Source organism: Ammospiza nelsoni, chromosome 1 (assembly GCF_027579445.1).
Source record: "Ammospiza nelsoni isolate bAmmNel1 chromosome 1, bAmmNel1.pri, whole genome shotgun sequence".
In the NCBI taxonomy this organism is placed as follows: Eukaryota; Metazoa; Chordata; class Aves; order Passeriformes; family Passerellidae; genus Ammospiza; species Ammospiza nelsoni.
The window spans coordinates 71,578,513-71,605,876 of NC_080633.1; the positions used below are offsets into that span (position 1 = coordinate 71,578,513).

At 43.5% G+C, this 27,364-nt stretch overlaps 1 protein-coding gene across 1 annotated transcript in view; it reads right to left on the minus strand.

Annotated features, from left to right (window-relative positions):
• The window catches only part of PHLPP1 (PH domain and leucine rich repeat protein phosphatase 1), a gene marked incomplete at its 5' end in the record, with an annotated part of 136,657 nt that extends 111,217 nt beyond the window's left edge, over window positions 1-25,440 (minus strand). Inside the window, 3 exon segments of the mRNA XM_059467657.1 lie at window positions 23,984-25,345; window positions 25,348-25,392; window positions 25,395-25,440. Coding sequence (XP_059323640.1) covers window positions 23,984-25,345; window positions 25,348-25,392; window positions 25,395-25,440 — 1,453 coding nt within the window.
• Window positions 25,441-27,364: the final 1,924 nt, after the last annotated feature.

Below are 27,364 nucleotides of genomic sequence, written 5' to 3' on the forward strand. Positions count from 1 at the left end.
CTGATATTTAAATGCTTTCAGAGCTGTTTCTTCAAGCAGGGATATCAGAAACACCCACAAAAGAACTCAAATATCAAATCTGACTTTCCAGGTTCACTCACTTCAGGGAAGTTTTAATACACATTTTCCTATCCTTTGCAGCTTGATCTCTTACTGACTAAAGAGCAGCTACCTGGGCTTACAGCAGTCAAAAGCAACTGTGCTTGTGGCGACCATGAGACACTGGAGCTCAAGATCCTGATGGCAGTGAGGAAGCAGAGCAGCAGGGTAGATACTCAAACACATGAAAGCAGACTCTGGCTTATTCAAGAAGGCTGTAGGAGGAACACCCTGGCAGACACCTCTGAAGCTATATTTAATGGAGTAGAACTCATCCCACTGACAGCAGAAAAACGTCACATTCATTTCTTCTCTAGGAGGAAAAACTTCATAACCACAGTTTTAAATAGGAAAGATCTTAACTGCTAAGAAGTGGTGCAGCACTGAAAGATGATGCTAAGCATCTATGAAAGGGTATAATATGCACAAACTAATGTCTCCTTTTCTCCCTACACAGCTCATTTGTCTCCAAGGCAAATTCTGAAAATCTCATTCCAAGAAGTAGCTGAGAAACTTTGAGATAGACCTACCTCTAAAAAATGCTCGTTTACAGAGTCAAATCTTATTTTCCTTACATTTCAGTTCTCAGTTCAGAGATGGCTGAAACAACCTTGTATTAGATAGGATGAAAGCACTGAGTTTTGGATTGTATTCAATCCTAAGCATTTAGGTGTCGATTAAATCCTCCCCAAACTCCATTTTGCCAGCATCTAAAGTCACCTCAAGTCCAGCTTCGTAAATTCCGTTCTCAATTACTTGTAGCAGTCCTTTTCTATGATAGGCACCTACATTCAAGGAGAAGAACATGGAACTCCAGTAAATGCTGTACTTTTGAGGGGATCAGTACAACACATGCTTCTTTTCCCATTATACATGAACACCTTACTATAGCCTTAGGAGAGCACTTCCTTCTAGAAATAGAGCTCATCAAAGAGATCAGTGAGGAAAAAGTGACAAGGTAACGCGTAAATTCCTTTTTCTTTCCCCCTCCCCCCGCTTATCTTTATGCTTAAATATGTCTCTCTCTTAGCATAAGAATCTTAGCATAAGAACAGGTAACAGCCACCAATTTGTTTTGGCTATAGTCTGAAGGTGAATTTCAAGGACAGCAATAAAGCGTTGTTCTAGCAATTCGAACAAACAAACCCAGCTTCTTCCAAAACAGTGTCTGAACACACACAATCCTCCTATTAAAAAACAGCTGCCCAAGCTAGCCTGTTAGCCAAGTAGGCTGTTCTCTAGCCATCATTCTGGGAGAAAACATAAGCACAGAACATACCAGCACTGCTTGTGTAAGTACCACTATAATGCAGACAGAGAAAAGATCTTCTTGAATCTCTCGTTATGTATTTGTCTTAAGTATTAGCAAGCACATCTGATTAGTATAACAACCACCCATTTGTAATTTGTGGTTTTAAATACATATTTTACAGCCAACATTTTATTTCTGTGAGCATTTTACACACATGTCAACAGAATTGCTGCAAAAGGGGTTACATACCTATTTCATACAGCAACACCAGTTAGTAACTGGACAGCTTTCTCAGTAACCAGACGGCTTACACAAGCTGATTAATTTTAGACAAACCTCAGCAAGGCAATACTGCCCAAAATAAGGCTCTTTTAATCCCTGCCCAAAAAGTCCCCATGCCACAAATACCACCCAGATGCCTGGAAGAAATATGGAACTCCAAAAGATCTAAGAGAGTCCTTCTTCCCACTACAGTTTTTTTCTATCTGGTGGTCTACTTGCTTTGTTAGTAAGGCAGGCCACAAGAACCTTTTCTCTCAAAGGGTCTCCCAGAAAAAAAACAAACACTTCACAAAGCAAAAGGATTTCCCTCCAAACATTTTGGCCACCTGCACAGTGGAGGAACTGAGTGGGGAGAAAAAGCAAGTACTGGTGCAAAAAGCTCAGTTTTAACCAACCTCCTAATATCGTACCATGAAAATATTCGTAGTACCATTTTTATGGTGTTGTGCCACTAATTTATCTGACTTTTGAATACTTCCTACTGACCTCTGGATCCAGGGGATGCCAGTGACATGTCAACATGATACTACCACTACTGTGCAAGCTACCCTTGAGCAATTCTCTAATCTGCACCAAGTGCTACTTTGGGCAGATTGTTTTGTTTATGCCTGGAGCTTAAGTCTTTAAAAGTTATGCAAGTTAGGGCATCCAGGCTTAACCTTCAATTTTTGTGTTCAAAAGTGCAATCTTCTTGATTTCAAATTCTTCCACATCAGTGGTGAACCATTTTTACTAGTCATTTGTAAGTTTTAAAAATGTTTTCTTTAGCTATAGCACATCATATAATACTCTGTAGTAAGAAAGCTTTCTGCAGAATTAAGCATAATTCAAAACACCAATTACACAATTAGCAAATCTCTGCAAGCTGACAGCCCAGCACCAGGTAGGGAAAATGAAAGAGAAGATGAACTTTCCCCTTGTAAGTTTCTTAAAAATAAGACAAGTTTCTTTTACCTATCATACTGATGCAGCTCCCTTTGTTTTGAACAAGAAGTTTTATATGTGCAGTCTTTATTCACATTTTATGACCCTTATACAAAAAAGCCTAATTGACTTTCTGTCAATTAGGCTTTTTTGTATAAGGGTCATAAAATGTGAATAAACTTCAAATAACCAGACACTGTGGATTTTGTGTTCTAACTTTGTCCCTTTGTATCCCAACAGAAGTTGGTCAGTGAACTACACAACTTGTCTTTTTTCCTGCATCCAGACATTAAAATAAACAATGGCGAAAGAGACTAGACTTTCAAGTTTTTGATCTATTAGTGCTAAAATTACATTATTATCATACTTAATATAGAGCAATAGCAAAGATTCAACATATTACTAATTTTATCCTGTAATAGGTGGATTGGATGGTACGCAGCAGGAGTCGTGGGAGGACACTCACTGAAAAAGGTAACATGTAAATATTTGCACATTTATTTTTAAGAAGGCTTAAGTTAGAAGTCTGTGAGAATTCAACAAATGTTAAAAGATACAGGCAAACTCCTTATTTTAGATACTTCAAAAACAGGTTTTTAAGATGTTATAAAACGATGTCACATCAGTACCTTCTGATTTTGCAGTGACCATTATACCAAACCTTTTTAAAAACAAAATGCTCACACACAAGAGTGCACAGCTAGACAGCACTAGTCCTTGTTCAGATTATAAAAGATGTGCGGAGGCACAAGTAAATGGTACTGACACATTTATTGATCTTAAGAATTTTCTGTAGCCCCCAAGTGCCAATAAGGCAAAAAAGAGATGGCAAGAAGCACTGCCTCCTGAAAGCTATCCCCAAAACCATGTTTTTCAGACTCAATGTCTTGCAGACATTAGGATGGAAGAAGTCGCCTATGGAAGGCAACCCTGAAAGTAGCATGTCCTGGTGAGCAGCATCAGGCCCATGCAAACTGCACCATGCTGAAAAGGCATCACTTCTGGGAGATGTCAAAGCAAGGCCTTGTCACTGCAAGTGAACGTAGGAAATAAATTAAAAAAAAAAAAGAAAACCCACAAAAAACAAAACAACAAAAAAAAAACCTCATCAAAACAAAATTAATCCATTATAAAGATTAGCCAATCTTGGAAAAAAGTACTGCATATTACTCCACATGGAGGAGTATAAGAGACTATGCTAACAGGGCACAGAAGTGTTACACACACCACAGTACAAAACCAATCCAGCATGGCTAAATACACCTACCCACTCAGCCAAAGCAAGATTCTGCCTTTCAAAAGTTTTAACCCATTCCCACTCATTTCTACAGACTGGAAGACACAGCAAACAGCAGCTATCTTTTCAAGGCAGAGACAACATACATTTATTTCACTTAACCATGTCCAGCAGCCTAGTAAGAACAGACAGGGTGTTCTTTTAATGCAGGTTCAGAAAAGCTGAGCACAAAGCCCCACCTAAACCCAGAATTTCCAACAGTGGCTGCTTCAGGAAGCTTTCTAGAAGAAATGTAATAGAGCGCTCTCTTCAGTACAGCAATCCCTTGAAAGGAAACAGATTTCATTTTCATTCAGCCCAGACCAGCCCTTTGGCACTCAAGGGTCAGAGCTGCCTGAAGCTGTGCAAGCAGTGACTGACTCCCCAGAGCCTCTAAGAGCAGCGGTGCAGGACAGCACACTATAAAACACCAAACGATAACCCTTCCGTTGCTGCAAACAAATCTGCTTTATTCAAAAAAAGGAATATCCATTATCCACACTAATTAATAATTAGCATTTTTTAACAGGCAATAGGGCAATGGAGTTGGCAGAGCACTCTGTACTGCCTCCCCCCATGGGATATTCTGTATTTGCTCTCTGCATGCCCTAAAATCACCTGTCCCTAAACCACAACAACAACAATGCCCTTGCCCATGACCACATTTTTTTTCTGCAGTAGAAAGTATACACAGCCAAAAAAAAGCTGAGGTGAAATTCCAAAAATCAAAAATTTAATCTCAGTCATCTAGATAACTGCATCTAAGCTTGAAAGCAACACTATAAAGTCTGATTAAGGTTTAAAGTGTACAAAAATTAGAGCAATGCACTTGACTGGTTGCATTTACCTACCCTGTTATGAAGCCAGGCAGAAATAAAGTTTAAAAGCCAACAATATTAAAAGACAACTTGTTTTCCTTAAATTTTATTAAAGACCAAAAATAATTTCTGCCTTTCAAACCCCTCCCAGCCCCTCCATTTTTTCTTCTAGAATTTACGTTTAGAATGTTTAAAATCTGATTTTTTAATTTTTTTTTTTCCATGGAGAAGTGGGAAAAAAAGGAAGAGCTGTAAATTAGGTTTCTGGAAAAGTGCTCCAATGATTTCTTGCAACTGGATTACAAGTCAACAGGAAAACAAGGGATTTGTAGCTACTGAACTTTTGGATTATTTAGCCCAGCAATTTACTAATGCAAGCTACTGTATGTTCCAACATCAGGGCCACATGACACATCTGTTTTGGTACTCACAACCCACATACAGCTCCAGGACTGTCCAGTGACTTAAAATGGAAGACTGCTTGAGTACTTTAGATAATGGTATGACAGCCCAGCATCATGGCCAGCCAATTTGTTGGAAGGTTTCCTGGGAAGAAGGTGCCCACCTGCACACAGCAGAAACCAAAAGGCTGCTGCTCTTGTGACTTTCCATAATGAGTCATACCACAGAAGAAATCTCCACCTTGCAAGCATCCAGCTTCCAAGAGAGAACTCCCAATAGAAGGACAAAAATCCAGGGGTTTCTAGGTGTGCTACAGAAATGAAAGGGAAGAGGAAAAAAGTAGTTCAGCATTTCTCCCTGTAGTTTTAAGATCAAAACTATGGAAGAAATGTGTATGCTAAGAAGTTTCTCACCATTATCAGGAATATGGAGAGGAAAGGACCAGGTGCCACAAAGTTTACCATTTTGCCCAAAGCCCTCCTAAACAATTTTTCATCTCAAAATACTTAAGAAAAAGTTAAACATAATTTTAAAAATAATAAAAGCTGACAACATAGTGTATCCAATAGAGTTGCCTTCACAATTTTTTTTAATCACAAAAATATGTGAGCTAAAAGAACATGGTACTGTTGCATCACTAAGATTATACAGTATTATCTTGTATGGACATAAGAATCTTAGAGGAATTTTGAGTCTCAGGTAAATCAGTGTCTTTTACAGTCATCATAAAATGCAAACACTGAAGACCTGTGAATGACTATATATGCCTGTACTTTCCAACTTCAAGGGTTTAAAGTAGAAATATTAAAATATTTTCAAGAAAGGTGCTACACAGTGACTATAACAGTTTTATAACTCACAAGGAAACTGAAAAAAAGGACAGAAGCTTGCCAGGTGAGAGGACATAACCTCCATCTGACTGTCCTGATTTGCCCCAGCTTTGCTACTAGTTTGCATGTTATGCTCTTGCAAAAAACAGTACAAAGTTGACATTAAAAGTGAAACAATGACAGATAACTATTATCACCATAATAAAATGTCTAAGAGCTGGCTAAGTTGAACAGGACCAGAGGGAAATTCCAAAGCCTAATTTTATCCTCTTAAGTATCTAGATATATAGACATGTTTGCAGAAATATTTTCCATTCACATGATGGCTACAGTATTAATTACTATCCTACAACATTCTGCTAAACACACACACACACAAAGGCATGTGTTTCAACAGAGTAAATCCTACACCACTGATGGTGGGAAAGGAGACACACAAGAAGTGGCTTTCAATAAAAACCAAGATGGTTTCACATGTAAAACTCATCCACACTGTAATAAGCCTTTGACTTTTAGTTTACCTGTGTGATAGGTCCCCAATACCACATTATAAAGGCAGAGGGAACAAGACAATCCTATGGAGACTGGTACTTTCAGGTGATAGTATCTTGCACACAGCATCTTGTGGCAAGTGCTTGATTTGCTTATGTAAGCCAGAAGCTAAACAAAAAGACTTGGCATTACAACAGAACAGGCAGCTCTTGAGCATTCATCTACTCACAACGCTAACAGCTAGGAGGAGCAATAGCATAAGCACACATTCCAACACTGCTTTTTGTAGCAGCAATCATCAGCTCACCAGAACATGATATAATAATTTAAAAAGGATAGGAATTACACTTTCTGTGTAGCCGGCTCTCCTCTTACTCACAGTACTTTCAGACTTTCAAAGATAGTTACCTTAACTTTAAATGTCCTCTATTCTGGAGGGTGAAACAAGCTAATTTCAAAATAGTCAAGTTTATCTTAACACTCTTTTTATCTCCATTGTCCACTCTGCTTCAACAGCAACCCATAATTTGCACTCATTTCCAAGTGATGCCAACGCACTTCTATGGCTGCCTGGCAACAGGAGTTTTACTTGTAAATCTCCCCTCCACTGACATACGCCCCTCCTCCAGTACTCAAGAATGTGTGGAACAGCTGAAGCTATTTGTCTTCATTTTGCTGAAGACTTTCACAAGGTGTTGAAAAAATACCAGAAAACCAACCTTGAAGCAAATCTGTGCTTGCATGCACTTTTTAGTCTTGTTATGAAATTGGGTTCATCAAGTAAGTTTAAGTAGTGACCTTCTAACTTTGAAGAGATTAAAACCTTACACATAATGTGTAATTTTATACATACAGGCAAGCAGAAGGTTTTTAATATAAATCTGTAAAAAGTAAAGCTGCCACAGTACTTTCAGAGCTTAAAATGGTAAGCTGTTCTAAAAGGAAAGCTGCCATGGATATTCAGCACCAGTACTTATAATAGAAAACAGAATTCAAAACTCCTAGTTTGAAAGTTGGGGGGCAAAAAGCAGTATGAAGAGGCTATTTACCAGCAACAATTTTTCACTCCTTCCTCATTTTTGCTAGAACAATCCAGACATTTGCTAGAACATTTCCAGACTACTTTCTCAGTTGCACGTGTGGTAACAGGTGCCATAATCCATATGTAAATGTTCTCAACAGACCACAATCCAGAACCAATGACACCTTGGGAAAGCTACTTCATTCACAAGACTTGTTATCTCATGAAAAGTAATTCAGACTGATCTCTAAAACTTGCAAGCTAGAGCATGGAAAGGGAAAAGAACAAAAACAGCCAAAATACTCACTGATGGAATAACAAACACAATCCATTTCCATATAGAAACTAGAAAGAAATAGAATGAAACTCAAAAACACACTGCAGTTTTCAGGAGAAGAGGAAGCTGTCCTACAAAAGCATCAGAGTTTTCAAACTAAGTCTCACAGCAGGGCAATGCTTAAGTCCTACACATGCCAGGATCCCAATAAAAGTGGAACCTTATAAGGGTGATTACTTAGCTTTAAGGTAATCCAAGTTTAAAACATTTGTAGCCCATCCTGCCTACATAAAAAGCTTTTCATCTATGGACTTCCTTGCTATTCAGGTACCAAATCATGTATATCCCAGTATATACAGTTCCATCAAATACTTCTCTCTCCATTTTCCAACAGACAATCCAAAAACTTGTTAACAAGCAAATATCAGAAGGGTCTGTACCACCCCAAATCTCTTTGTTTTGGTGAAAATGGCAACTTGCCCAAATCCTGCTGTACTCATCCTAGATAGCTGTGTCCTTTCCTCAATGCCTCAGCCATAACAGCAGAAAACCCACACCAAAATGCCACTTTCCCTTTTCCAGTACCCTTTACACATGTCAGTAATGTCTATCACAGTAGTATCTAACTATAAAGATTAGAGACCACAGATCAGAGATGTGGCACAGCTCCTGAGAAGTGAAATGAATGCTTAAGTCTGCAGAGCAATTTGTAGCTTTGACTACTAGCTTTGATTTAGTAACTGTTTTCTGAGTTTTCTTTCACCTTTCTGAGTTTTTCTTGTCCCCTCTCTCTCTCCCCCTTCCATGACCCAAAGGAAAGCCCCTGTTACCAGCTTTCTTCTCACCAAGTAGCAAATTCACTTCCTCATCCCTCCTTGAGAGACCATTTGAGAGACCATTAGCAACAGTCTACGGACAACAAACATATTGGCTAGAGCCTTAAAACTCAAATAGAAAAAGGACTATTTAACTCGAGCAAGTTAAATGTAAGCAGCCAGCCACCACATGCCAGCATAAAGTTTTCCTCATCAAACAAAGCACTTCAGAATATCTAAGATTACATGTGCTAGCAAAAAAGTGCTAATCTATCCCTGTTCAGACAAATCCAAATGTACCAAAGGATTCAGCTATCTTCAGGCTGTGGACTGTGAACTTCTCATGATTCTTTGCTCTTTCTCAAGAGTTGCCAAGTGTATAAACTGTTCCCATTATTTACTCACAGATTAACAGTTGGTAAATTGGTCCCAGGGAATTGCTGAAGAATTTTCCTTATAACCATTTCCCTTGATTACAAAAAAAAAAAAAGCCAACCACACAACGCCTTCCACCCCCAACCCCCAACCCTGAATGAATGTGAGAACTTCCTGCACTCAGAACAGCATGAATAGACCTGGCAAGTAGTCAGGGAGATAGTACAGGCCCATGAATACTCTGAATTCAGCTTCTGTGCTGCCGCTAAATTAAAGGAATTCAGGAGCCTCACAAAGGCTTGGTTATTTAATTATATTATAAAATAAAAGGCTGAATCTATTAGACAGCATACGAAAGAAACCCTTTCCCCAAGTGCCTGCGCAGAACAAGCAGCCCCAGTGACTCTGCCTAACCTTCTCCCTCTCCTCAGGGTGATGTCACCAGCACACTGCTGCCAGATCCAGCAGAGCTGCCCATGGTGGCACAGCACTGCTCTACCTGCAGGCAAGAGTCCTCACCAGCCAGCCTGAGACAAGCCGTGCTTCTCTCCCACATTTTTACCTTTGCTCTTCACTCACCATGAAACTCATGACACTTGCAAGCAAGCTACATCCGTATTTATCTCTGATAACCGGATGAACTCATACATCAGCATTCAAACCCTCTTTTCACTTCAAGTGCCTTCAGTAAAAACCAAAGCACACACATTAATAAGAGTAACAACTACCAGTTAGCAGAGATGCAAAAACTCTTTTTTCCCCATCATGTGCTACCTCCCCCCGCTTTATAACTACCAAGGAACAAAGGCACTCAGCAATCTGCCTTACAGATCGTTAGGAAACCAAGTCAGAGCAGCTTCCTCTAACTGAGGACTCTGTTACTAATCAAATCTCTCAACAGCCTCACATACACACGAGAAAATGGATAGGGCAAGAATAGCACTCAGAGGGAAAGATCAACATGACCCAGAGCACTGTGCACTCATTTTTACAGTTCAGCTAGCCATGCTTGCAACTTGGGGACCCAGGCTGGCACACATGAGACAGCAGCACCTCACCCTTGTGCCTTGCCAGAAAGGTGACAGCCCTACATCTCATCAGTCACAGTGAAATGCTCAGGGTGGTAGCCATGCTGGCATGAGCTAATGAGACCTGCAACCAGCTACATCACACTTTTCACTACCAAGAAGGGAAGCAAATACTCTCATCCAGAGCAAAACTGCCAGGTGTGCCTGCCAGCACAGTCCCACAGGGCTGCATTCTCCTGAGCATCAGCTGCCAAAGGACAACTGTAACTCCAGTGTGGAAAAGCTAATGCACAAGAAAATCCAAAAAGACAGAACAGGATGTTTATGCATGAATGATAAGACAAGGTTTGTCTAATATTTCATTAGGAAAGTAAGGATATTGCAGTACTTCCTGGCTATGCATGAAGACATCATTATATTCAGACATGTCTGCTACAAAAAAGTTGGGTTTATAAAAATAAAAAGTGGGTATAAAAGACTTCAGGCCACAGCATTTGTTTTGGTATGGACAGCATCTACATTAGGAATGAAAGTTAGACATTAGTCTCCAGCCATCTTCAGACAACTATGTCTTTTGCTGCAAAGCAAAAGTCATGTCTGCAGAGACCAGTCCAAAGGATTTTCAACTGAGAAGATGCTGTATATGAAAATTAGTAGATATGAGCTAAAGTAAAACCTGAATGTGAAAAATGTGAAGCAAATGTGAAGAAAAAGGCCAGTGCAACCAGAAATCCATAGTGCCAAGGTACAATTGCCCAAGAACCTACTGAAGAGCATGTTAAATACCATCTCTAATTAAGGATTACCTAAACACACAGTAATGGAACAAACTTGAACTAACAATACCACACCTGGAAAGGCAATTCTCCAGCTTCAACTGCAACATGGTTAAGAATCTTACAAAATAAAGAAGACATAGATGCAGGAACAGTTCACCTCTACTAAAATTACAGTTGTTCTTGTTTCACCAGGAACAAGGACATATAGAATCATAGAATATTCTGAGTTGTAAGGGACCCACAAAGGTCATTGAAGTCCAGCTCCTGACCCAGCACACAACAGCCACAAGAATCATGCCATGTGTCTGAAAACACTGTCCAAACACTTCCTGAACTCTTGCAGGCCTGGTGCTATGACCACTTCCCTGGAGAGCCTTTTCCAATGTCCAAACCACATTCTGGTGGTTTCCTAACATCCAGCCTAAACCTCCCCTGACACAGCTTCATTCCATTCCCTTGGTTCCTGTCACTGGTCACAGATGAGAGGAGATCAGTGCCTGCCCCTCAACTTCTCCTTAGCAGGAAGCTGTAGGCTACAATGAGGTTTCCCCCTCAGTCTCCTCTTCTCCAGGCTGAACAAACCAAGTTGACCTCAGCTGCTCCTCAAAAAGTTTCCACTCTAGGTCTTCTGCATCTCTGCAGCCCTCCTTTGAACTCTTCTCAATGGCTTGAAATTTTTCTTATACTGTGGTGCCCCAAAACTGCACACAGTGTTCAAGGCAAGGCTGCACCAGTGCAGAGCAGAGCAGGACAATCCCCTCTCTCAGCTGGTTGGTGGTGCTGTGCCTGAGCACCTCAGGATGCTGATAAGCCCTTACGCTGCAAAGGCACACTGCAGACTCATTTTCTATTTGCCATTGACCAGGATCCCCAGATCTCTTTCTGTGAGGCTTCTCTCCAGCCCCTCATTTCCAGGCTGTGTGCCCATCTAGGGCTCCAACATTCCAGATGTAGAATCTGGCACTTGCTCCATTGAATTCATACAGTTGGCACGCAATCCTCTTCTGGACAGAAGTCTGACCACTGAGGTCCCAGGACCTGCCTACCAGGAATCCTAACCTTTTCCAGGGCTACATGAGGAGACCAGACTTTCCCTGTACAATACTCCCTAGCAGCACTTTTGTTCACAATTCAGAAAGGACAATGATTGTTAACTGCATGTTTTATTTAACTTGTCTAGTTGATCGTGCCTAGCTTAGCTGGTGATAGCAAACATGAGAGCAGTGCCAAATGCTGAATCTCCTCCATGTCTGCTGTATGCATTCCTAAAAAGCAGAAGCTTTAAGGATGTGCTGCATGTAATACCACTGTTTACAAGTCAGTCTAATGCTAAAGAATCAGTACATCCAATTCTAGGTTCAAAGGCTATAACAGCATGAACTCTTCTACCATCAGCCAGAGTTCTTACTATGCAAAATCAGCCTTTTTTTCCTTTATGTCATAATCAGTTTACAAATTCTTATAACAGACAACCCAGGCCATAAGCCTTCCCTTTTAAAACTCTACATTTGCTAGAGTTGCTCTGCTGGATGAAGAACACGACACATGACACAGGAGATTTTATTAAAACAAAAAAAACCCCCTAAAATCTTTTCAAATGCTTACTCCTGTAATATAAAGGTACAGTACACCTTAAACTGCTTTATGGCTCTGTTCATTTTATCTCTGTTGACTACACTATTGCCTGATCCTACACTGTTGACATATATAGACAGCAATTTGTTACAGCCATGCGCTGTCACTCTCTGGAGAGAATTTTACTTACTTATTTTTGCAGCCCTGTGTTAGCCATGCTAGAACAAATGCTCTTCTCCACAAGTAATGCAGTGGAACTGTTTGATACACAGCCTTACAGATACAGGCACGGGAGAACGAGGAACACACAAAGAGGCCTGCTGATACATGCATATTGAAAAGAAACCCTTCAAAATCTTCAATAAGAAGACTCAAAATGTACAAAAAGGCTGAGTTGGTAAATGCAGCCAAGAATGTCCAAAAACCTCCAGTAGAAAAAGGAAAAGGAAAGTGGGGGCGGGGGGGGGGGGGGGGGAAGGAAAGAGGAAAAGAAGGCAGGAAGGAAAAAAAGACAAAAGGAAAAACAGAAAAAGAAGAAAAATAAAAGCACTACAAAAAAAGACAAGTAGGAAAAAAGATGGAAAAAAATTAAGGCAAAGGGGGGAGAAGCATCTAGCTGCCTGTTCTGGGCTGAAAGGATCTACAGTTGATCTCTGCTTCACAATCTGCTGACACTCTCAAGACAGCACTGTTCACAACTAAGGTGATAAATCTGCATTTCCCATTTCCACAGTGTAAGAAAGTAGTATCAGTTATTTGCCAGGAACTCAAAATCTCCTATTAACACAGAACTGAAGCAGCAAGAGGTGCTGAAACTGCTCACATTCCAGTGGAGCACTGCACAAAGGATCACATCCCACCCCGTGCTGCAAATTAAACATCAAATATACCTCGGGTTCCAGCAGAGAAACATCTACTCAGACACTCATAGAAGAGTATGGCCTAGTCCACTGCAGGCTACAAGCTGTCTTAATCTCTGTACTACAGTATCTAGTGATACTGATCAATATTATTTCATTTTAGATTTCAATTACAAGAAGCTGCAAATTTCAAAATAAACTAGGATCACTTATCACAAAGATTCAGAAAAGAAGCATTCTGAAGCATTTTTCTTAAAAGAGACACATTGAATATGTAACCCATAAAGCAAAATAAGTAAAATAATTTAATGTACTCTTCTTGCATTAGCAGGAATTAACATTGTCACTTGATTAAGGAGATTAAATACACACATACCAAGCAGTTCTCAGTGTTACAGTCTAATCTTAGTAGGCATGAATATGCTTATACAGATGATACCATTGTTCTTGAAGTCATGAAATGGAAACACTTTCTGTATTTGATAGTATGAAATGTACCACATTAACCTTTTGTTTATTCACAGGGAATGCACAGACTATAGGTACTTTAATTTATACAGAGAAGAGGCATGTTTTTCATGCCATCAAACAAACCCACCCACCTCACCCATAAAACAAAAACAGAACAAACAAACAAAAAGGAAGAAAAAAATATTAAAAATTAAAAAAAGATAAGACACATTCCACCAACTTCCCAGAGCTTGGTCATTTCAAATTTTTTTAGTCAGTATTTTCTTTTATTAGCTAGGACGCCCAAGACAAAGATTGTTAACTACTTGCTCTGAAAGGACATAAACTCAGGTCTACTTCTAAATAATCCATTTTTAATCCAGACAGCCATGCATCTACCAAGACAGTACATTAGAAGTCCTCAACTCAGGAACAATTTTTTATAATTACATACATACTGCAAAGCTTTCAACAAACTCCTATTTGTATTTCTGAAATGTTAAATTGCATCTCCCACACACATATGATTAACTTCTCTTTGAGACACATCCTGTTTGCAACCTGCAAACGATCATGCTTTAGTGTTTGTGACCACGAAATGCTGGTACCAGAAGAAACCAAGAGCTCCTAGACTGTTAACTTCAGTTCATTAGACATGCTAGCCATCTTCCAGATGTTCCACCACTTCATTCTTAACACTTTGTCATTAACATCTTTATTTCATCAGACAAGCTTCATAGCATGAAAGCAAACAGACATAGATGCAGAAAGTCAGCACTGACACACAGTAATTATGCCTGAGACAACCTAAAAAGTTTCATAAGTAAAATGATTGCTCACTGATGTCCCCTAGAGGTCTGTCTGAGCCACAAAGTAAGACACAACAAGGAAAAATACCTTCCTCCATCACTTACTAGTCCTGCACTTCAGTCACAACAACCCCATGCAGAGCTACAGGCTCTGGGTACAGGCTGGAAAGCTGCCAGGTGGAAAAGGACCTGCAGGTGCTGGTTGACAGCAGCTGAACATGAGCCAGCATATGCCCAGGTGGCCAGAAAGGCCAAGGGCATCCTGGCCTGTATCAGCACTTGTGCGGCCAGCAGCAGCAGCAGGGCAGGGATTGTCCCCTGTACCCAGCACTGCTGAAGCTGCACCTTGAATGCTGTGTCCAGTTCTGGGCCCCTCACAGCCACAAGGACATTGAGGGGCTGGAGCACGTCCAGAGAAGGGCAACAGAGCTGGTGAAAGGTCTGCAGCACAAGTCTGATGAGAAGGACCTGAGGGAGCTGGGGGTGTTCAGCCTGGAAGAAAAGAAAGTTCAGTGGGGACCTTATCACCCTATAAAACTGCCTGAAAGGAGGGTGTAGCCAGGTGGGGGGTAGTCTCTTTTCCCAGGCAACAAGTGACAGGACAACAGGAAATGGCCTCAAGCTGCACCAGGTGAGACTCAAGTTGGAATCAGGAAGAATTTCTTCACTGAAAGGATGGTCAGGCATTGGAATAGCCCATCCAGGAAGGTGGTGAAGTCACCATCCCTGGAAGCATCCAATAAACAACAGGACATGGCACTTAGTGTTTAGTTGGCATAGAGGTGTTCAACCAAAGGTTGGATTCAATGACCTTGGAGGTCTTTTACAACCTCCACCATTGTATGAATTTGAGTCAATAAGCAAAGAACTCATGATAAGGAGTCACTGGTTCAGCTGATCAATCATCTAATAAGTAAGTAGATTGCACACATAGTTAGCTTTGCTGCTTGTAGGACTCCAAGCACAAACGCAGCGCTCCTACTTACTATCTGCTGTAATAAGAAGGTTAGAGAGGATCTGGCAGTAAGACAAAGCAAGTGCTTCAATGAGAGCAACAAAATGTCACTGTACACAATTCTGATCAGAAAACTCACTGTCCACTTAGATACTTAAAACTTTCAAGGCAGCTCTAAAACTCAGGAGAGCTGCTTAGATAGAGCTCCTCCATGGTGTATATAAAAGCAAAATTGCTGCTGGTAAGGACTTCCCAACTTTTCTGTACCGTTTATATTAGAGCCAATAACAGTTTGAACTAGGCATAGTTATTGTTTGAAGAAGCATGTTGCTTTTTCAAAGGAAAAGAGTCAATTATTCTCATCAACTGAAGATGCCTGAATCACAGGCTCTGTTCTACCCTTAATGCTGCATCTACATTTTTTCCTCCCCACAGCACACATTCAGAAAAGGAGTGGCTTGCCACTTATCTTAATTACAGGTCTTACTATCTCTTTCTCTTCGGACACAAAGCTTCATAAATCAAACAAACAGGAAGAGAAATTGCATTCAGATTACATAATGAGGTTTATGTAAATTACACCTACAGCCCAGGGTCCTGAACTTCAAAGGCATTCCAGCTCCTCATTACCCCCTGGACCAAGACCCATTGTTTTGTCTTTATTTAAATAAGTTGGCACAGCATTTGGAGTGCTTGAAGATGAGAAGAACCGGTTACAGTAGCTATTATGGGCTTTTGAGAATTATGACAATCCAGAGCCTAGTAAAGCTGAAGATTGCCATTGCCACTGCACAAGACCAAGAACAATTAACACCCTGCAGAGGAACAAATTTACCTCTGGCCCACAAAAACACCTCGATTTAAACTCTAAAAATCTTGCCCACTTGCACAATTTTCATTTTCCTTCTACCAGAAACTAAGCTAGATAAAACTGGAGACAAAAATTCCCTGAAACTCAGTATTTTGCATCAATATGTAAATAGTTATTCTTAGCTGTCAAATCGAGGAACACACAGTTAGTTGAGCAATGAGTATTTTCAGCATCCCTCCAAATAAGTCAAAGCCAGCTGGAAGAAATTTTACTTCCCTATCGACAGAAAAAGCTTCAAAGAAGAGTATGCTATGTTGTGAAATTAAATGACTTCACTCCAGGAGGTCTTTCTTCCTGATTTTACAGTTGTCATTTTTAAATGCAATGTCCTCCAAAGAACAATTTTTGCCCCCTAAATAATGGGGGGATGGAGCAGGAATGGGGGTACAAAACCCCCAAGAGATTATGTACCATTCCCATTCTTTCACATATTACCCCATCCATGGGAGCAGAAAGCCCCAGTCATCAGACCCCGAGGTCAGGACTGGCTAACCACGGAAGCAAAAGGAATCCTGGTTGGGACAACTGCCACAAAGAACTTGGACTATCCACTTAGGTAACTAAATGATTTTATGTGACAGTGGCAGGGAGTACAGAGGAACCTGGTGACCACATCCATGGTGGGTAACAGACAAGACCCCAAAGGGTGATTACTGACAGTGCCTCTTTTAAAAAAAACCAAACACCACCGTGGCTGTGACAGCACAAACACCACAGAAAACCAGTTCTACCATTCATTTTGCCGACCTGAAATCCTGAATGGAACTCGAGCAAAACGCACATACATCCCTCCATGATGGTACAACAGCTGCTGCATTCCAAACAGAAAGTAATGCTTTTTCTTGACATTCACGTTTATCATACAGCACACATATGATAAAAAGTAGACAAAGAGTTAAATAAAATATATCATAAATAACTATACTTAAGTTTTAAATCCTCAGATACCTAAGGTGATGTCAGTATGTAACAGCAATCAGTGGGAAAATGTTCAATTCAAATCTGCCATGAGTTATTTTTAGAAGGTGGTATCTATGTTAGGATACCATGGTGGATAAATGCCAGACTAATTGAAAAAAATAATCTACAATGAATACAGGTTATTTTCTAGTGAAAAATGTACAGATTATTCTCACAAAAAAAGGCAACACTACAGCTAATTCAACTGTTCAGAAAAGCTATTTAAGGACAAAAGAATAAAAGTTGGCACTTTGGAATGAAGTACAAAAATTTTCTGCCAAACTTTATAGATCTTAACTACCACAAATCTATACACAATTCCGACACTACCACGCAGTTGTAATTTTAAGAAGTTTCCAAACTCTCTGATGATTTTCATAAGAAAGATATCATTGTTTGGGTTTTTTTAAATGAGGTCCATTGTCCTCCTGCGATGTTTTTTAAATATCCTGTGAATGTCTTAGTGTTTCAGAATTCCTGTCTTAAAGACAAATATAGAAAAAGTTAAGACACCTTTATTTCTCAGTGAGTTTAAAACATTTCAGGTGTTTATGAAGGTCGGTTGCATTTCTCCTAAACATTTCAGAGAAGTAAAAACTAAGTTGGAAATGTATGGCCAAGACAGTCAAGTTTACAAACCTGAAGATGTTTTGGTACACCACACGCTACCGTTTTTACTTGGGTTTTCCACACACAAACTGCAACTGACTTGAAGCATCAAAATCTATTCCATTTGAATACACACACAAAATATTTTACCAACATACCCTCAAAGGTAACTACAGCTACAACTAATTCAGTTCTCTGGGTTAAAAATATAGTTATTACAGAGCTACTCCAGACAAACGGCTTCTCAGAGTGCAAATCCTCATTTGAGCATAAGCTCTAAAATACAGCAATAAAACTGACTCAAGGAAGGCTGAAAACAAGTACATGAGGACTTTGATCTGAACTAAAATGCCAGTGCACCCCATTCCACAAGCAGTGAAATAATGAAACACTGCAGACTAAGTCAAACTATCCTTGCTTTGCACAGATGGGCAGTCTTTGGTTTCTTTTTCTTTTCCTCCCCCTAAATTAACAAACTAATAGCTTAAATAGTTATTCAAAATGATCACCCCTTAAACACAGAGGGAAATGAAGCTGTAAGTATGTGAGGCATAAGCTCCTTCCAAATTAGAAAGCTGAGTACAAGAAGCAGCAGTCTTCAGGATTTCCATCTCTAAAGTTCTATGGAATTCTGTATGCATATATTTTTCAAATTGACCTGCTCAGGCAGGTTATCTTATACATGCCTGTCTTCTACAGGACCACTTAAATAACAAATAAATATCTCTTTATATTGTTTTATAAAGATTTTTTTAACTATCAAAGTAGGTTTTGGTAGTTAAGAAGCACACACCAGTTGCTAACACTGGATCGAATTAATCCTTTTTTTTCGTACTATTAGGTAGTACCTTCCCAAGAACCATGTAGTGCTTTAGATGCATAGCAATCTGTCAGTGTACTAATAGAACAGATGGATGCTTTAATTAGAGAAGGGCTCTTAGGTATATCAGCAATTCCATCATCAAGAGGATGTTTATACCATTAAAAAAAGGGGAGGGGGGGAATAATTGGTAAAAATTGCAACAATGACAGTATCAAAATACATTAAGAGAAAAGAAAGGAGAAAGAATGCCATGTTCTGTGCTGCAGCAGTGAAGAAATTCAGCTCCTGGATGTACCAAATTAGGTACTACATATTCAGTATATATAGTAACTGCTATGTACATCACACTAAAATCTCCCGTGTTGGTACTTAACACGTACTTAAGTTATGGATGCCAGCCAGGAGTACAACAGAATTTAAAAGTTGCAAAGACCATTGTACTTAACAGCTGTCACATACCAAAGCTCAGCTGTGGCTGCACCAGCATTCCAGCATTATCTGCATGGCTCCTCCTTTGTAGGAGCCCAGAGCCCCCTGAAAGCTGCCTACCTCAGAGAGACCCCATTCCAACAGAAGATAAGCAAACGGCTATGCACAGGTGGAGCCAGCCAAAGGCAATGCAACCATTTTAAACTCTCCCGCAGAACAGGACTAGAAATGTCATTATCTTGGGACCGACATGGACCAAGCCCAGATTTAAACTGCTATGAAAAGTGAGTTTCCCAAAGAGGAAAATTTTAGGTATTACTTCTCTCTGCAGGACATGCCAACACATAAATGATTACAAGGTAAAGAATGTTCATCCGAGTCACGTTAGGAAGAAAAAAAAAATTAGGATCATAGCAGCCCTAGGCAGAGGTTGTTTTTCCTTTCAGTTTCAGACAAGTTCATGGAGACCTCTCCTGTCCAATCACACCTGCAAAAAGACATCCATTCACATTAATGTGAATTAATTCCTTTCATGTTAAAGATATGAGATGTCAGAACTATGTCAAGTGCTCCAAAAGCAGCTCTTTAGGGCACAGCTGCTCTCCCACACTCAATAATAAAAAGAGTGTCTCTGGCATGCTTCCCCCCATAACGGCACTTAGTCACCTTAAATCGAGTTTATCAACGTATTAAATAGCTGAACTGAGTTATTCACCAAGTAGCATAAACAGCACCAGCAATTCAACACATTCCACAAAGCTCTGCACTGCCAGGCGTCTGGCACCTTCTAAACTAAGCATCTAAAACTGTGTTTCCATCCATCTAGCTGGAAATCTCAGTATGACCCCAACTACAAGGTGTACATATTTTAAAAAAGGCAAGTAAACGCAATTGCTCAGAGCACTGCAACCGATCCTGACACAAGATCTTCCCCCTTTTTCTTTACTGGACAGAACAGCATCACTTATACCTCAAGACCAAGCTAGATTCATTTTTCTTCACAGCTTTCTAAAAGGCCACGTGAGCCAAAAGGATCTCTTCCCAAACAACATCTGACAGCCAGATGCAAAATTAACACCCTTAATTACAGCTGGCATTTCTTAGTATTCTGCCTATAGGCAGTCACCTACTGAAAAATTGATATATTTGATGACACCGGCAGGTGCAGAAGCCCTATCTCACATCAGGGGGCAGAGAATTTAATGGTGGCCAAGTGCCAGAATCAGAAACATTACCTTTCAGCACTAAAACAAAAAAGCCTCAAACACGCATTGTACTGAACCAGTCTCCAAGACCAGGCTCATATTACTCATGCTTCTTGCCATGCAGAAGCTCCAGAACACAGCACTGCATATAATTCCATGCTTATTTTTGATCTAAAACAAATAAGCAGTTTTGCAGCTTTTAATGAGACTGTTGTATTAGTCTATTTTTCCTTTCACATGCAAATTATTGGGACGTCAAGGACATTGTGACAACAATTATTTTTACAAAGCAATACGGAATATTAGAACTTGTTTGCAAGAAGCCTTCTGGATCACAGCCACTCTTGAGGTTTTAGGAACAGTTTAGGAAGTCTGACCTAATCGGTCTCCCAGAGACAATATCGTGACTGTAACTGCACTATGGATTCTGACACAGTTCCAGAACTCAGTCACACTGTATCTCAGCAGAAAGCTATTTAACCATGTCCTTTTAAATAGAGATTAAGTATTTCAAACTTTGAGGACATTATCTTTTGTTAAGGTAGATTTCAACAAAGAGAAAAACTGACATGCCTGACCAATCACTAATACCCAGTTTTGCTCAAATTGATGTTACAAGCAAGATCAGCCCCTTAAAGCTGTAAGGGATTTTGTTTTAGCAGTGGTGTTATCCATTTAATGCTTAGGAGTCAAGACACTGATGAAGTCAACCACATTCACACTCTTAAGGAAGAAAATGAGAGGAGACACCAGAATAAACATGCACTAACCACATTCTGAAATAAACCAAGGCAATGTACAGGAAGCACTTTTACGTTCTTAGTGTCCCATTTTGAGGGTTTATAAAAGACCAGTTATTTCAGTCCAGAATATTTGTGGACTGCTATTTATTAAGAAAACTGTTTTGTCATAGCAGAAAAATCTAATTCTCTGCAGTTGTCCTAGCAATAATTTTTTAATCTGTGTTTTCCAGATTCCACAACAGGAGAAATGACCAGCCTACAGCAATCACTGCAACTATTTGCTGTATTGTCTTATGTGGAATTTGTAATGGTAAGTTTCAGTACAATCATCTTCCAGTCTTAAAACTGTCTTACCTCAGAAATTAAAAAAAAAAAACCAAAGGCATCACTTTGCTCTCTTCTTCTCTCCCTACTCCAGGGGGATTAGGTGAAAGAATTCCTTTTAGAAGCAATGCAATAAATCCAACCAAGGTTTATATCATTTCACATAGTAAAGGACAAGTATCACCAAATCCTACTGAGATAGCTTGCAGGAAATTACAGGGATAGAGATGCTAGTGCTTCTCTATCCATTGGGACAAGCCAGGCCACTTAAATCAACGAAGTCCTAGGCAAACAGGAAATCACTGTTTTAAAGCTTTCCTTAGGGTATGATTCTGGAGGATCATTTATTAAAAAGGTATTTCTCCTAAGCAAAACACTTAACTTTGGGGCCAAAAAAATCGCTCCCTTTTCCAGCCTAATTTGGTGTGTATTCTTTTTAAGTGTCTCTCCTTCCCTCCCTTTCATCTTGTCTGTATAAAATAAGGAAGCAGAGATAACTTGCCAAGACAGTTACATAAAATCAGTATAATTATGTGTCAGTAATATTTTCTTAGCTGTTTTTTGGCTGGCCTGGTACCTTAAATGCTGCAACCTTTCTGTTACAAGCACCTGATCACAGGTGTTTTAGATGTTGATCACAGATCTTCTCAAAGAGATAAGGATTTCAAAAAACGCTGCACTTTTGAAGTAGAGAGGCATACTTGTTAGCATATGAACTTGCGTAAGAAATTTGCATTAATTTAATCCTATGTATGCTCACAGAAATATCCTTCTATCCAGTAGTTTTGTACAAGGAAGTCTAAAATGTACGAGCTACATTAGCAGTCAAGTTGAGACACTGAAATAAAACAAAGCTGGAACATCCTCATTTAGCATGTATAATTAATCATTTAATGCATTAAAACTACATGCAAACAGGCTTAACTGTGTGTAAGACTTCGCTGTGTTTCCTGATTGTGTTTTCTTTAGAACACATCCTGTTAGAAAAGGAGGCACACAGCTGTCCCAATTTAAAACACGTGTGTGCATCCCCATTTAATGGTGGGGTGGGACTGGAAATAAAGGAAGTAACATCCCTCCCAGTATCACCTGCTGACTTCCATCCTCAAGAGCAGGCAAAGAAACACAAAAGACCACAATCATGATCTGAAAAAAAAAGTATTTTAAGCTGCTTTCTAACTCCAATGCAGCTAACCTATTTCTGTCAATTCCTTTAACAAATGCTACTTTTGCACTCGTTATGCCACGGTCATTGTACAATCGGAAAAATCTGAAGAAAAGCTGAATTGACCACTTTCCACCACTCCCACATTCTCTTCTGAATAAAAAAGGGCACTTATCCAGCATACTGTGCTCCTTCCCACCCCACCATTACCGACTCCGTTTGACATTCAGGGGAATTCACTCGAGAAAAGAAGCTCTGTATTTTTCAAAGTTAAAGCACTGAATTCTCACGGTTCATTGAAGGACCATTCTGCTCAGCCAACCCAGCAAGGGGATGGATGGCATGTGCTACTTTGCTAGCATGACCTCATCTTGGGATATCACATTTACCTGTTTCACGGGAAAACTGACAAGGTGTCTGAATGCACACTTGGACATTAAACAATGTCTTCGTTTTGAAGAGATGTACAGGATAGTTAAAACCCAAGAAGTTCCGAGATCACAGTAAGTCTTTACACAAACCAACTCAACTGACACACAAGGTATTTTTAAACCTCCCTAAAGCTGCAGAAGGTTGCATAATTACAACGTGGGAGCTAACTTTTCCACCCAACACTCTCCAAATTCTGTACTGTATGCTGTAACAGCAAAGCTGCATTACAAAGCTTCTCCCTTTCCATTATAAAGGTTTTGACCACCCTGCTTCCAAAGACCATGACCTGCGCTTCCTTACTTCTCTCGCTTGCTGCCCTCAGTCTCTCAGTGAACTCCCACCACTCTAACGGGAAAAACTGATGCCAATAACGTAGAAAGCCAATCGCAGGATCTTGTTTGCAGGCATGCACCGCTCTCAGCTCAGGCAGCCACCGTACTGGGGTAACCTATTTCAGGAGCAAGAACTGCGGGCATTGCCCCTTTGGGAGCGAGCCGGCCGTGCCCTCGGCTCCGCCATGGGGCGTGCTCGGTGTTCCCCGGAGCGAGCACACAGCTCCACTAAACCGTGAGCCAGCTGCCGGCATCCCGCAAACATGTGGAACGAACCTTCGACCTCCCGTGCCCGGCAGCGGCACCGATGCAATTCCTCGTCACTAGGGAAAGCAGTAGTAGATTAAGGCTGATTTAACCTCGAACGCTCAAGTGCCGCTGCTGGGAACGGGAAAACAACACAGGCGCGACCTCCATTACCGAGGCGCTGAAAGAAGGGGAGGCAGCCCCGGGCACAGCGCCGGAGCAGCCTGAGCGCCGCTGACACCGCGGCTTCTCCCGGTAGCCGGCTCGGGGAGCGCTTCCCGCCGCCGCCGGGGACCTCCCGGCACGGCCCCTCCCAGGCGCGGCGCGGAGACACCCGCGGGCCGCCTTCCCCGTGACAGGGGACGGCCCCGGGCCACCTTCCCCGTGACAGGGGACGGCCCGGCGGAGGAGCAGCGCCCAGCCGCCCGCACGCCCTCCGCTCACCCCGGCACCCGTCGCGCCATCAGCCGGGGCAGTGGGCGCGGCTCCCCCCCTTCCCCACGGTCGCCCCCCAGCCCCGCTCACCGGCGTAGAAGCGGATGAGGCAGCCGGTCTCCGAGTCCATGCCCTCCTCCTGCACTCGCCACAGGTCCCGGAAGCCCAGCTGGGAGAGGTAGTCGTTCTGGATCTGCAGCGGCTTCTCGTGGGCCTCCAGCCGCCGGCTGGTCTCCCCGTGCAGCTGTACATACAGGGCGGGCGGCCCCGCTGGCTGCTCCCGCCCGCCGGCCGCGCCCGCCGGCACCCCCACCGCCCGCCCTGGGGGCAGCTCCCCCGGGCAGGGGGGGCCCCGGCCCGGCCCCGCACCTGCTTCTTCCACCCCGTCGGGGGGCGCCGGCTCCACCTCCAGCTCGTCCGAAGAGGACGAACCACCGCCGCCGCCGCTGCTGTAGGGGTCCAGCCGGTCAGAGACGCTCTCGGCGCTGGGGCTGAAGCTCTCGGTGTCGGAGCCGGCCGGCCCCAGCTCCCCCAGCAGGGAGGGGCAAGAAAGCGGCGGCCCGGCAAGGTACAGTTCGGCCGGCGGTGCCCCGGGGCTCAAGTCGGAGGGCGCCGGGCTCGGCCGGCCGCCGGCCAAGTCGCTCTCCTCGGCGCCGCTGCACAGCGGCAGGCGGTCGGGCCGCGCCGCTTCCCCGCAGCCTCCTCCGGACAGCCCGCTCCGCATCCCCCGCCGACTCCTGGGCTTCTCGTCCGCCTGCGGCCGCAGCCCCTCGGCCGCGGGCTCGGGCGGCGCCTCGGCGGGGCCCGCCGGCGGCTCGGGCGGGGGTTGCGGCGGCGGCGCGCCCGCCTTGCCCAGCACTCGCACCACGCTGCTGCCGCCCCGGTGGCCGAGCTGCTGCAGCCGGGCGGCCACCTCGGCCGCCGTGGTCTCCAGGGTGCAGAGCACCGGGCGCAGGTAGCAGTTCATGTGCCGCTCGTAGACATGGACGCAGCCCCGCTGCAGGTCCCGCCGCACCCAGTCCCGCTCCGGGGGCTGCAGGGGCTGCAGCTGCCGGGGCGGCTTCAGCAGCAGCAGCGCCTTCCTGTCCAAGCTGCGGGTGCCCAGCGAGGGGGCCGGGGCGCCTCCGGCAGAGGGGGAGGCGGCGGAGAGGTTCCTCTTCAACCTCCCCCGCCGCAGGAGCAGGGAGTTAGCGCTGCCGGCCCCGCCGGGGGCCGCCGGAGTCCCGCTGGCCGCCAGTGCCGCGGGAGGAGCGAAGCCGCCGGCTCCCCCTCGCCTCCGCCGCGGGCCGCCGGCTGCTTTGCCGTCCAGCTGCCCGCCGCCGCCCGACGGCTCCGCGCCGCTCTCCGCCTGACGACTCCTGCCCGGGGAGCCGCTCTCCGGCTCTCCCCGCCCGCTTCCCGCCGCCGGGGCTTCTGCCGCTCGCTGCTGCGCGGGCTCCATCGCCGCCGGGCCGGGGATGCCGCCGCCGCCCTGCTGGGAGCGCCGCTCGGCGAGGCGCGGGGGGGCCGAGCGGAGCGCGGCGCCGCGTCCCGGGGGTGGGGGGCGATTACGTAGCAGCCGCGGGAAGCATTCCGCCGGTGCCTGGCTCAGTCCCGCTGCCCGGCTGTCGCCAGCGCCATTAGGGAGGGAGGCAGGCGGGCGAGGAGTGAGCGATCCCGCCGCCGTCCGCCGCTCCCCGCGCGCGCGCGGCTCATGAATATTAACCAGCCCACGGGGAGCGAGGGAGGCTCGCGAGGGTGACGCCACCGCTCGCGCGGCGGGGCGGGGCCTCGCCGATAAACACAGCGTGACTCCCAGCCGGCCCGGCCGCTGCGCGGGGGCCGCTGGGAGCTGTAGTCCCGCGGCGGTCGCAAGTCCCGGCAGTCCCGCGGCTTCCCGGGGGCCGCGCAGGCTCCGGGCGGGAGCGCGGGCGGGAGGCCGCGGCTCACCGGCGGTATCGGCGCTCCCTCACGGCGCGGGGCTGAATCCGTGTTAAAATTATTCCAGGACTTTGTCCCGCGCTCCGTGTTCCTTGGGTCTGGTCGGCGGCTCTGGCAGGTCCAGTGAGCGCGCTCGCCCCGCTCTGCCCAGCCCGGTGCGTTCTCGCCGTTGGCTGCCTCGGCGCAGAGCCCGAGCGCTGAGCCCAGGCAGTCTTCCCCTCTGAAAAGGGAGATGGTTTTTCCAGATCCAAGATGGAGAGAGACATGGAAATGTGGGTGGAAGCATGTATCTTTATATGCACGCACGTACCGTAAGAAGGGCTGCTTTGTGAGTAGGCACAGAGAAGGAAGGTTTCAGTGCCATTAGTCTGTCATTGTATTTCAGGGACTAAACTTACCTCAGATGCCTACTTGTAGAAGGTCGCTGAGAAGTAGCCATTAATTAGAAACATATTTTAGAAAAAACATGTCCCATGATTTAAAACAAATCACTGAAAAGGAAAATCAGACACATTCAGTTAGCAGTGTAAACATGTGAGGTTTTATACTGCAGGTATACCATACTGTGGAATTCTGAGAAATCTCTTATGCTCATGGACATGTTTTAGCTGAGTAATGCCGGCTGGATGGGGCTATAACTGCCTGAGATCTCTCCTCTTTAATACATTTTGTAAAATCACAGCGAAGCATCTTGCCAGATACTCATGAAAAACGCAATAGACTGCAATAAATTTGGAGTTCTGGGCAATTGACCAGTTATGTCAATATCAGGGGAGATAAATCATCACTAAGCATCCTGAGATAAACTCTTAGCGAAACATTATTTTTAGCTGATCGGTCTTTTAGTGCACATGTGTAATATATGAACCCCAAAATAAACCAGAACCGTAAGAAAATTAAGGTTTCCCTCTCCTAATAAAACATTTCTCTACGCTTCCACATTAATGTGTTCATACTACAGAGAAGCAGATTAAACAGGGCACAGCAAAGAACTTACAATGGAATCATGTAGCTGCCTTTTAAAAGTTTTTTTAACAACAAAGCTGATGTTTACTGTGTGTGAAAACCACCCACTTTCTGAACAGAACAATCTAAAAATTAACTGTTCTGATTGGGAAGTTCATGCAGAGCTGTATCTAGAGCTGCAATCACCAGCAGGAGCTTCTTTGGAATTCAAGAGCACAAACTGACAGAAGATGACGGCAGCACTTGGCCATTAAAGACTTAAACTGGTGCCCAAAACCTCCTCTGGCAGTGGCAACACTCAGCAGAAGTCAGAACTGAATAGATGAGCTCTGGTTCTGGCTGTTTGACGTATTCTGATTTATTTCTACTGCTTTGCACCACCCTTTTGCCACCTACTTCACAGTGGTTACAGCAGGTCCCCCTGATTTAAATGTGTGAGAGAAATGTTCTACATGCAAAAACACACACACACAAGACATACACACTCAGAAGGAAACAGCAAGCTCTAGGGACATTATTGTTAATGATGATACTTGAAATGTTTCTAGCAAAGAGTTTCCAGCCCTTCTCTTCTTTAGTGGGAGT